Source organism: Aotus nancymaae, unplaced genomic scaffold (genome assembly GCF_030222135.1).
Source record: "Aotus nancymaae isolate 86718 unplaced genomic scaffold, 86718_ANA_hifiasm-v0.15.2.pri h1tg000016l, whole genome shotgun sequence".
In the NCBI taxonomy this organism is placed as follows: domain Eukaryota; kingdom Metazoa; phylum Chordata; class Mammalia; order Primates; family Aotidae; genus Aotus; species Aotus nancymaae.
In genome coordinates this window covers 60625384-60637904 of record NW_026988428.1, presented here as the reverse complement: position 1 = coordinate 60637904, position 12521 = coordinate 60625384, and the positions used below count along the sequence as shown (strand labels likewise).

The following is a 12521-nucleotide window of genomic DNA, read 5'->3' as shown; positions in this document are numbered from 1 at the left end:
CCTATGCAGAGTTTTAACAAGTGTCAGATAACTACAGTCATCTGTACTAGGGTGATTTAATTTGATTTTTAACTTTTAATTTTTTGAAGAAGATGCTCACTTATGCTATCATTTCATAAAATGAATACACCTGTTAACAAAATAAAGAAGGAGGTTTTATTTAAAGCAGCTCTCTATTCCTCTCGGAGTAATATCGTGGGTGGTGAGAGAGTTCATCCAAGTAACATATATAGGTTGAGCCTCCCTTGTCTGAAAATCTGACATTTGAAATGCTCCAAATTTGGAGCATTCAAAATACTCCAAATTTGAGCATTGTCAACATGGTGCCCAAAGGAAATGCTTAAGAGTATTTCAGATTTCAGATTTTCAGATTAGGGAGGCCTATCTGGCAAATAAAATGTACATATTCCAAAATCTAAAATTTGAAACTTCTGATCCCAAGCATTTTGGATAAGGGATATTCAACATTTAGTATTGTAGTTTATTTATTCAGAAAAATTTCCCTGAATTTGTTTGAAAATAATAGTAGGAACACTGTTAGACTGACGATATGAGTGGAGCTGGGAATAATTTATGACAGTAGACTTTCTTTTTAGTAGTAAGCTTGAGGTAGTGTACTTCACTGTGAACACAGAAGAATTTACCGAACCAACTGCCAATTATTCCAATGCATAAAGAAATGCTTTATTGAGCAAAGTTTTAGTATACTTTGTGTTAAATGTTAGTTAATACGTTTTCCTAATGATTATTGTATTGCCTTTTTTTTTTTTTAAGTGCCTGGTGTTTTGCTAGGTACCATATCAAACAAATTAAACAATGTTTAGACCTATCAGGGCATATTCTGAAACTTGACAGTAGTGACAGTTAATTGGTTATAAATAAAGAAGAATCTTTTATTGAGAGTTTTTGTTTTCAATTTTTTAGTTAGTTGCTAGAATTGGTAACTAGGTAAAGCAGGATTGTAGTAAAGGAGATCTTCAAGGTGATTTTTTTCATTATTTTAACCAGAAACAGGGAAGGATAATACTTACTTGTAGAGGTATGAAGATTTTAAAAGAACAGGTTAAATTTGAAATATAACAGTGCATAACAGAACAAAGGTTTATTGCAGGGGTAAACAAACTACAGCTTGTATACCGAATTCAGCCTACTACCTGTTTTTGTATGGTTCATAAGCTAAGAAGGGTTTTTATGTTTTTATTTTATTTTATTTATTTATTTATTTTTGTGACAGAGTCTCGCTCTGTTGCCCAGTCTGGAGTGCAGTGGTGTGATCTCGGCTCACTGCAACCTCTGCCTTCTGAGTTTAAACGATTTTCCTGCCTCAGCCTCCCGAGTAGCTGGGATTACAGGCAGCCCACCACCACGCCTGGCTAACGTTTGTCTTTTTAGTACAGATGGGATTTCACCATGTTGGCCAGGCTGGTCTCGAACTCCTGGTCTCAAGTGATCCGCCTGTCTCAGCCTCTCGAAGTGCTGGGATTACAGGCGATAGCCACCTTGCCGAGCCACGGTTTTTACATGTTTAAATGTTTGAGAATAAATCAGAAGGGGAATAATATAATACATGAGAAATATATGAAATTTAAGTTTGTGTCCAAAAATAGTTTTATTGGCATATAGCCGTGCTCATTTGTTTATATATGGCTGCTTTTGTATTACAATACCACAGTTGAGTAATTCTGGTAGAAACTATATTACTCTCATTACTGTGTACTTAGGTTTACTATGAATTACAGTGATGCGGTTATTAGTTGACAGCATTAAAAGTGCCATGTGTATTCTTGTACTGCAACATTTTATTTATTTATTGTGTTACTATGTTAAAGAAAATAGGGACTCCAAATTTTGCATTTTTAAAGAACAGTGGAGTATGGATTGTTTGATCAAATATGGTTGCAGAACATCCTGCTTATTAAGCAATGACACTATTTAATTGTGCTAAAAAGAATACAATATATGTTGATAGTACCAGATTGAGCATTCATCACAATATTACCAGCCTATAAAAAAGCAATGGTCAGAAAAATTAGAAAATTTAAATTGGAATATCCAGAAACTGTAGAATTTTATAATAAAAAGTGAAAATGAAGCTGTAGTCTTTAAGTACCTCATTGTTTACCAACATCCGTGTATTGATAAATCTGAGAAACAGTGTTTGACTGCAAAAGCTAAAGGAATGAATCCAGAGAAAACAAATTTGCTTTAGACAATTAGATGATTAGCCTTCTTCAAGAAAACTATTCCAGTAGATGAGGACATTGAGAGCAGTATCTAATAGTTAAAAAGCCAGGAGGCTGGGTGCGGTGGGTCATATCTATAATCCCAGCACTTTGGGAGACAGAGATGGGTGGATCACGAGGTCCAGAGATCAAGACCATTCTGGCCAACATGGTGAAACCCTGTCTACTAAAAATACAAAAATTAGCTGGACGTGGTGACGCGCACCTCTCATCCCAGCTACATGGAGGCTGAGACAGGAGAATCACTTGAACTTGGGAGGCAGAGGTTGCAGTGAGCCCAGATCACACCACTGCACACCAGCCTGGCAACAGAGCGAGACTCCATCTCAAAAAATAGTAAATAAATAAAACTAAAAAAAAAAAGCCAGGAGATTTTGAGTGATTTCTAAGCTCTTGATGAGTGGACAGATTTACTAGACCTGCTTATTGTTTATTTGAGGAATCAATGCTGAATTTGAAATGATTGAAGAATTAGTATCTATGAATAGCCTGCTTGCAGCAACAACTATAGGCAAGAATATTTTTATAGAAGTTGAGAGAACACAATTTCAGTGCAACCTAAAGTGCAATCTGGTAAGATGTGTTACAAATGTGTTGTAATTGATGGTGGTATGTGGAGCAGAAAATAGCCTACTTGGATGCATTTCAAATCTTGTGAAAATGTAATGTGTTTAATGCCTATTGTTATCCATTGTATCATCAGTAGTACTTTGCAGAAAATATTTGAATTTATTATGCATTTTAAACTGGTGTGCCAATGGCAAATTTCATTTGCCCTTATGGACCTAAATATTGTCATTTCTGTGGTTTTTTGTCAGAAATAAAAAACTGAATATTCCATCCTGCCCTACTACACAGCAGTTTGATGGCTTAGCAGTAAATTTTTTGAGCTCAGGACCAAGACTGGAATTTTTCTGAATGAGAAAATTTATATCAGCTACAATTATCGAGCAGAGAATATCTTTGGAAATTTAAGTTTTATGCAGATTTAACAATGTTTAATTCATTAAACATTGTTCAGAAACAATGTTTAATGAATTTAGCCTAAAACCAATGCTTATCTATGAAATTTATATTGTAAAGTTATTTCAATAACTAGTGATTTTGAGTGGTTTCTTTTACTTTTTATTCTTTGATATCCTTTGCTGTCAGAAGTTAAAGCAAGGATCTTGACTCTATTCTCATACTTGGATATATTTTCTGATGTCAAACTGTGTAGTTCCAGAACTTGAGACATTGATGCAAATAAAAAGGAAATTTCTATGTTTCAAATTCATTTAACTGTACAATTGAGGAAATTTTGCTTTAACTTAGATCGGAAGTTATTAATCTGCAATATAATGGCATGTTTAAAGGTAAATAAGTATTAGGAGAAGAATCTACTAGAATTCTATAAATGTCTTTCAAGCAATGAATATGCTCAACTCGTACTCATGAATTAATATTTTCAAAGATGAAATACTTAAAATTTCATTTTAGATCATCATTATCAAATAAAGATTTATGGGCCATTTGAAAATAGGGAACACTGATTCTAAATCCCAGTTTAACAAAATGTAATCTCCCTGCAAAACAGTTCTATTACAAAAAAACAAAAAGCACTCAGTTATGACTATTATATCAATGAAAAGTTTGTGAAAATTGCTTTTTCTCATTATGTAACCACATAATACACTGATTTTGCATCTTGGCCCACAAACCCTAAAAGTATTTACTATCCAGGTCTTTACCAAAAATGTTCGCCAACCCCCAAGTAGTTTAGTGCATTGCTGAGATGAGTAGACTTGTCTGCTCAATCATAGGCCAAATGCATTCTTATGTTATTTGGTACTAAGAAAAATTATATAGCTTAGGGAAGATCCACTTTCTGATTTTGATTAATTATATGCATAAATGGTATTACTTTAATTTTGTTTTCTCCTTTCAGAGCAATTCCACATCCTCGTGGTCATGCACATTTGGCAGCACTAGTCAACCATGACTGTTAAGTAGTTTCTGACTTTTTTTCAATAAAGATGTACTTGAAAAAAAATACTTTGTCTAATACTTTTTTTAAAAGTGCAGATGCAGTGTAGTTGAAAATGAACTGTTCTGAAGACAGATATTCATCTAAAGGAAAAAATAAATTTTTAAATTGATTTAATCTGCATTTGTATTTGGTCATTGCTCAGAGTTGTTGAGGTTAGGGAGGAAAGCCTAGTGTACTTTATATAACTTTGTACACATTTCTGCTAAATTTTGGGGATAATGAAAAGAATATATTTGCAGTTTATTTCCATTTGCATATTGAAATATGGATGTATAGACATGTATAAAGTATTCAGGTTAGTTTGGTATCATGATTGTCATAAGACTTACGTTTTTAAAGTCTGCTTTAGAGGACAAAACAAGTAATGGATTCCACAAAAAATTAGTTTGGTCACATTTAGCAATAGTATGTATTAAAGATATATAAGATCAGTTTTATTTGGCGGCATGGACGTCATTCCAATTCTGACAATACAGTCCAGTTACTATATGATGATTTGGAAAAGGAGATATATATATTTTTGGCTTTTATTATTATTGTAATATTTTCTAGAAGTTAATTAGTATATAATTATAAAATTTGAGATAGAGCATTTTGTCAGAATTTATACATTTAATTCATGTATATTTAAATTTATTTTTCTCAAAGTGATGTGGCTTAAAATATTGTATTATTATCCTTGCATATTTTAAACATTTTCATTTGAGGATAAGGAGGTAAACCAACCTGTAGCATGTACTTTTGAATAATACAATTTCTCTGCTAAGTTGTTTTTATTTTTTGCCTTTTAGCTTACAACTTTTCTCATAGAATAGATCATTTGTCTTTTGGAGAGCTTGTTCCAGCAATTATTAATCCTTTAGATGGAACTGAAAAAATTGCTATAGATCGTAAGTAATGATTACTGTTGGATTTTACGTGTAGAAAATTGTGCTTAATATATATTTTTAATATCTTCCTACCTGCTGTGTAAAGATAATCTTTAAGTGGTTGGTGAGTGAGATATGTGTGGAGAGAATTTGTCCTAGTAGTGGATGAAATTTGAATGTTCAAAAATGAGCCATAGAACAGAATAAAGAAATTCAAATTAAAAGTTGAAGGGAGTTAAAAGGCAGAAGGAGTAGAATTTAAACAGTAGAAATAGATGAAAGGTTAATACATTCATAGGGCATACTGCACTTTTTATATTCACCAAAGAATAAGAACAAAAGAAAGGTTCAACATTATGAGAAGAATAATTTTCTTTGTGTAGGTTCAGTTTTAAAATCATATTTATCATTTTAGAAACCTCTCTGGAGAATTTTACAAATATCAGAAACCTAGAGTTATTCTGGAATGATTTGGTTATTAACATAGAAGGAGTACATTATAGCACAGATAATCTTTTTTAAATGTTCTTTTTAACTTTCTGCTCCATTTAAAGTATCAAGTCTATCCAAATATGGAAAGATTTTCTTAGTTGTTTAGCAAATTGTCTATTCTCATGTTTTCTGTGGGTTTTTGATTGCCTCTCTCTAAAATAGTCATATACCATGTTCCAGCTACTGGACATTTTAAGGACTTTTGAAGCTTATTCAGCTAGTAGTAATTCTATCCTTTGTAAAATTGTAATTAAGGATTTAGTTTTTTATTAAAGTAGATTTATTAATATTCTATTTAGATTTATTCATATTCATTACCTTTTAGCAGTGTTATAATCAGATATATTAAAGATGTTTAGAATTTAGAATACTGATTTACATTCATGAATATTTTATGTTCATAGGGAATGTTTCACTTCAGGAAACCTGAGTGTACTAAATTTAGAAATGTGTGGATAGAAACAGTTTGAAATTTATAAGTTTTAGTCAGTATGATCTAGTCTGTAATCTAAGCATACGTTCATTCTCCACTGAAATTCATTACATGTTACCTGAGAGATGCTCATTTGGAAACATACTGGTTGAATGCTTTGTTTCAGGATGCTAAAATGAACTACACATTCTTGTACAGAAGCTCTTCTAAATATAAACAAGTTAATTTTCAAAAAGCTGTTTTTAAGTATACTTATTTCTAAATTCAGAGAACCTAAGGGGTATTTAGAGTCATATTCTGAAATGCCGTTAGGTATCACCAGGTTATACAAAGCTTTAAAGCAGGTTGTATACTTTTCTACTTCATAATATGTGTTTTATTGGGCTTCTTTTTCCAAATAGAAAAAAATCAACGTTATATATCTGCTGTGTCAGGTAACTATCCCTTTCCTGATGTTCTCCAGAAGTATTACAGAGGTTACTTAGCAATGAACATCTTTAATGCAGTGTAAATTTGTATAAACAAGATAGGCTATCCCTGCCCCTCATAGAGCACACATTCCTATAGGGAATTAGATCTTTAGATAATAAGTGTTAGGGCAAATGGCTATGAAGAAAATGAAGGAGATTGCCTGTGATATGAAAAAGGGCATGGAAGAGGCTGTGGTATTTGAAAAAAAAACTCTAGTGAAGTAAATAAATGAGCCAAGCAGTGATCTTTTTTGAGAGCATTGCAGGCAGCTTTATTATTAATGAGGCTTATGGAAATAAAACAACCTGTATGTGCTTCCACAAACTGGATAACCTAACTGCATACTTCTCCTCCCTGCCAGCTTCTCAAATGGCAGAGATAGCTCACTTTCCTAATGATAGAGAGGTGGATATGTATGTCTTGAAGACAGAACTGTTTAAGAGAGAGAACGCCTATACTATCTAGTTGAGTGGCTTAGCCACACATGACTACTTTTTGCAGATGAATCATTCCTTCCATGAGTGAGAGAGAAGTGGAGAGGAAGGTCAAAGCTTTTACTCTTGTTTGTTTGTTTGTTTGTTTGTTTGAGACGGAGTCTTACTTTGTCACCCAGGCTGGAGTGCAATGGCTCGATCTCGGCTCACTGCAACTTCCGCCTCCTGAGTTCAAGTGATTCTCCTGCCTCAGCCTCCCAAGTAGCTGGGATTGCAGGCACGTGCCACTACACCTGGCTAATGTTTTTTTTTTTGTTTTTTTTTTTCAGTAGAGATGGGGTTTCACTGTGTTAGCCAGGATGGTCTCGATCTCCTGAACTTGTGATCCGCCCTGCTTCGGCCTCCCAAAGTGCTGGGATTACAGGCGTGAGCCACTATGCCCAGCAGCTTTTACTCTTTTATGTACAAAGGGATACAAGCTTCTATTTAAATCTGGGAGAATTTTTTCTGCTTAAATTTAAGACCATGTTCCCCTTGAGTAAAATTGCCTGGGTTCAAGTTCTCACTCTGCCACTTAATAACCTGAACTTTGGCCTGTTTCTTAATATCCCTCTACTTGAGATGCTTCATCTCTAACAGAAAGAAAATAAAAAGATTTACTTGCTTATCTAGTTGAACCTGTGGATAGGTGTATCTAATTATAATTTTTCTAGAATTAAACCTAGAGAATTAACATGTTTTATGTGAATGGGTAATTGTTTACAATTAATTAGTAATTGATAATATACTGGTATTTAAAACTTGTGTCAAAGCTACAGATGTCTAATGACTATATAAAAATGATCCTTTTGGCCAGGCACGGACCTGTAATCTAAGCACTTTAAGGGGCCTAGGCGGACAGATCACCAGAGGTCAAGAGTTTGAGACCAGCCTGACTAACATGGAGAAACCCTGTCTCTAGTAAAAATACAAAATTAGCCAGGCATGGTGCACATGCCTGTAATCCCAGTAACTTGGGAGGCTGAGGCAGGAGAATCGCTTGAAACCGGGAGACAGGTTGTGGTGACCCGAGGTGGTGCCATTACACTCCAGACTGAGCAACAAGAGTGAAACTCCATCTCAAAAAAAAAAAAAAAGATCCTTTTGATTACACAGTAACCACAGCCATCACTGAGTAGTTTCTTTAGATGCCTTCCTGCTGTGATACTGGTTTCTTTTATTTATTCAAAGGCTAGCTAATCTGATTTTGGTTTATTGTATATCTTAAGATACTAGCAGAAACTGCACATGTGTCTTGTGGTGGTTATTCTCTTATAATTTTATGTTTAGTTTCTGTACTATAAAGAAATGCTGGCCGGTGGCTCACACTTATAATCCCAGCATTTTGGGAGGCCGAGGCAGGAGGATCACTTGAACCCAGGAGTTTGAGACCAGCCTGGGCAACATGGCAAAACCCTGTCTCTACTAAAAATGAAAAAAATTAGTTGGGCTTGGTGTTGTGCAGCATAGTTGCTGTGCAGGAGGCTGAGGTGGGAGGATTACTGGAGCCCAGGAAGTCGAGGCTGCAGTGAGCTGTGATTGAGCCACTGCACTCCAGCTACAACAGAGTGAGACCCTGTCTCAAAAAAAAAAAAAAAAGAAAGAAATGCTGCTTTTTCATGTTTGATAAACAGATGATAATGATTATAAGGAATATTTAAGTCACTAGTTCATCTTTTTAAACATCTGTATTGCCCATCTTATGCTTACTGAGAACTTGTTTTGCCAAGTGTAAATATATTGCTTTCATTGGTTCTTTCTTTTAAAATGTTTTATTTTTTTGTTAGATATTAAGTTGTACATAACATTAAATTTGAAATTAAATGTTTTTATTTTTTATTTTTTTGAGACAGGTTTTCGCTCTGTTGCCCAGGCTGGAGTGCAGTAGCACAATCATGGCTCACCATAGCCTAGACTTCCTGGGCTCATGTGATCCTCCTACCTCAGCCTCCTGAGTAGCTGGGACCCACAGGCATGTATCACTATGCCCAGCTAATTTTAAAATTTTTTTTTGTAATAATAGGGTCTGACTCTTTTGACCAGACTGGTCTCAAACTCATGGACTCAAGCAATCCCTCCCTCCTCAGCCTCCCAAAGTGCTGAGATTACAGGTGTGAGCGCCACATCCAGCTAAATTTCAGGTTAAATGTATTTAACAGAAAAATATATTTGGCAGTAGTTTTGTTGCTACTGAATTGATAAAAAGTTTTGTTTTTATTCTAGACAACCAGATGTTCCAGTATTTTATTACAGTTGTGCCAACAAAACTACATACATATAAAATATCAGCAGACACCCATCAGTTTTCTGTGACAGAGAGGGTAAGTTGAGTCCACCTGCTAAAATGATTTGGTGATTTTTTTAAAAAAAGCATTTTAAAGTCTCCTGCCTACAGAACAAGGTGGCATTTTACTTGGTGTCTTCCCCCATTTAAAAATTTGTGGAAGTTTTGAAATGAATTCACATTTTGTTTTAAATCAATAATATGTCAGAAATTAGTTTTAGTATATTCTAGAGCAATAAAAGTAGATGTTAAAAAATCTGAAATGTTTTCTGTTGCATTAAGACTTGAAATTGTTAAACTGTGATGACATTAATTATTTTATTCTTAATGTCTTAATTTTGTAATATGTTTTCTCATAAATTGATATAAGCAGTTCCTAATCTGGCAGCAGATTCTTTGAATTCTGTGTTATTTATTAATAAATGTACTGCCTTCTCTGGGAATACATGGTTATTATGGATTAGATAGTAAATTTAGAGGGTTTGCCTTCCTGAATTAATGCTTTGCATTCATCTGATTGAGATGAAGAATATTCCACTACCTCAGGGTGGTGTGATCTTGTAAATACATACTGACAACGATGAGCAAAGTGTTGCGATTGGACAGTTTCATAGAATTCTCATCTACTTTGGGGTCATGTTTTCTTATTTTTTTGTTTGAATGGTGGATATTCAAATACTTCTATTCAAAAGAGTTCTAAGGTGAAATTTAAGTGCTTTAAAAAATGTTACTTTCCTTTATATGGTGTTTTCTTTTACTAGCCTTATAACTCATGATGACCATGCCCTCAATAATGGTGGAATGTTTTTTGTTCTTAGAGTAGGTATTGAAGTTTTTAGGGGTGAAGTGTCATGTGTCTATAGCTTTTCGCTTGGTTTGGGGGATAACACAAGCATATATAACTGCATATATATGTATAGGTATGTGTGTATATACACTCACACAAAGAAACTAGGTAAAGTTTATACATGAACATATTGTGCTTTTCAACATTTCTTTAAGAAGTGGGGTGATTCCATTTCTCACCTGTAAGATTGGCAAACACCTGAAAAACAGTACATAGAGTTGACAAGGCTTTGGGGAAAACAGGCAAACATGCAGTGCTATGGGAATGCAAAATGGCATAATCTTTGCGGAAGGTAGTTTGGCAGTATCTGCAAAAGGACATATGCATTTACCCTTTGAGTTAGCAATCTCACTTTTAGAAATCTATTCTAGAGATACAATGGCCAAAAATGTGTGTTTCAGGCTATTCATTGCATTGTTATCTGAATTGTAGATTAAAAACAATCGAGATGCTTCATTACACAATGGATGAAGAGGCAATTGTTAAAAATCAAATGAGGATGATCTCTATGTACTAACATGAAATTATGTCTAGGATATATTTTTAAAATAACAAAAGCAAATATATATATATAATAGAATCCCAGGGCTTTGACTGTCGAAGGATGTGTTTATACTGATAGGGTAACTAAAATAGTTTGTTAACGTAAAAAAGAGTGGAGTAACTGGAAATGGTAAAGTGCAGGATGGGGGTTGGGAGAGAGAAGGCTGACGTTCATTAGTTCTGGAACCCAAAGTGAATCATTAGTTGTCTTTCATTATGTAGATACCCTGATCCCTAAAACAGCTTCTACACTTATAGGTAGTGACAAATATATTTATAACTCAGCATGATATTGAGCATTTTAGAGCTTTAAGACATAGTTATTATTAGAAACCTGATCAGTATGGCTTATAAGGCTGTATTGTGCTGGTAATAGAAAAAGGGTTTTGTAATGCCCTACATAAAACTGTTCTAATTTCCCTTGGTAGTAGTTAGCCTCATTATTTGTATTCCTAAAGCTTGCAGTTTAGTTATAGCATGAGGAACATGCCATATATTTGTAAGCTCTTGAGCTCAGTAGAAAACTTGTATCTAAGGTGACCTTTTTGAGAAAATAAGAAAGAATGATTCTGCCCTTCAGATAGTTTCAAAAGCTAACCACACAAAGAATCCAAAATAATTTGTCTCTGAAGAGCTTAGTCTAGTAGGACAGTTCATAAAGAAATGTGGATGTCCTTCTTTTACAGTCGGGTTGCAGGGCTTAATATTGAATGTATGTAAGTAACCAGATGACGTGAATTCTGTTTCTCTCTTCCTCCTATCTCTCCCCTACCTTTTAGGAACGTATCATTAACCATGCTGCAGGCAGCCATGGAGTCTCTGGGATATTTATGAAATACGATCTCAGTTCTCTTATGGTGACAGTTACTGAGGAGCATATGCCGTTCTGGCAGTTTTTTGTAAGACTCTGTGGTATTGTTGGAGGAATCTTTTCAACAACAGGTTAAAAACCATTTTTTTTTGTCTAATAATTTCTAAAAGTGTTGCTTACATTTAAGATGCTTCTTCTTTAAGGGGCAAGAAATACATATTTTCATGTTTCGATATTTAAGTAGCTTTTTCTTTAATATGTAATTACATAACTACAAAATTATATTGACTAACCAGTAAACATAACTAATTTCATTGTTTTCAGTGATGTAAGGTAGATTGTATAATGGTGAATTAGAGATCCTGGGTGTTAACATCAGATTGAATTAGAATTGAATGCAAGTTCTGCCATTTACTTGTTGGTATCCTGGAATAGATCACTTACCTTTTTTGAGGTTTTCTAGTCGGTAAAAATAGCAGTAATAATATCTAATCTGCAAGTGTGCTATAGGATTAAACATGAAAATGCCTAGAAGGCATTTAAGGTATTTTTAACTGTACAGTATGTAAAATCGTGTTACAGTACTTTGAATTATGCAATACATGGAACTAGGTTTTTAATCAGTAATGTGTGTATAATTTTATCCTGAGATCCTAGAATTCACTAAGATTAGTTGTTGAATTGTAATGATGAAAATTGGGAGTTAAGTATAATTGAAAAAAGAAGAAATAATTATTTCTTCACCTTCAGTCCCTATTCAGTATTGGATGGAGCTAGGTAGTTTATTATACTTAGAATCATATTTTTAAATGAATGAATAGCTTTTCTTAGGGAATTCTTTGTTAGTGCTTCATTTAAATCTATTTAAATTTTTGTTGTTGATATTTATTTTCCAAAATTGTATTGGTGTGTGAAAATCTTGAAAAGATTGTGTTCAGGCCAGGTGCAGTGGCTCACGCCTATAATCCCAACACTTTGGGAGGCCAAGGCTGGCAGATCAACTTGAGGCCAGGAGTTCCAGATCAG

At 34.1% G+C, this 12521-nt stretch overlaps 1 protein-coding gene across 4 annotated transcripts in view; it reads left to right on the top strand.

Annotated features, from left to right (window-relative positions):
• Window positions 1-12521, top strand: part of ERGIC2 (ERGIC and golgi 2) — a 68771-nt gene that overhangs the window by 47118 nt on the left and 9132 nt on the right. For 3 of the 4 annotated variants that reach the window (XM_021674877.2, XM_012474250.3, XM_012474252.2), the window contains 5 exons: window positions 4171-4226; window positions 5064-5162; window positions 6468-6500; window positions 9234-9331; window positions 11464-11626. In XM_021674877.2, coding sequence (XP_021530552.1) covers window positions 4171-4226; window positions 5064-5162; window positions 6468-6500; window positions 9234-9331; window positions 11464-11626 — 449 coding nt within the window. The remainder of the gene's footprint in view (window positions 1-4170; window positions 4227-5063; window positions 5163-6467; window positions 6501-9233; window positions 9332-11463; window positions 11627-12521) is intronic. The other variant, XM_064377398.1, reaches the window with a different exon arrangement.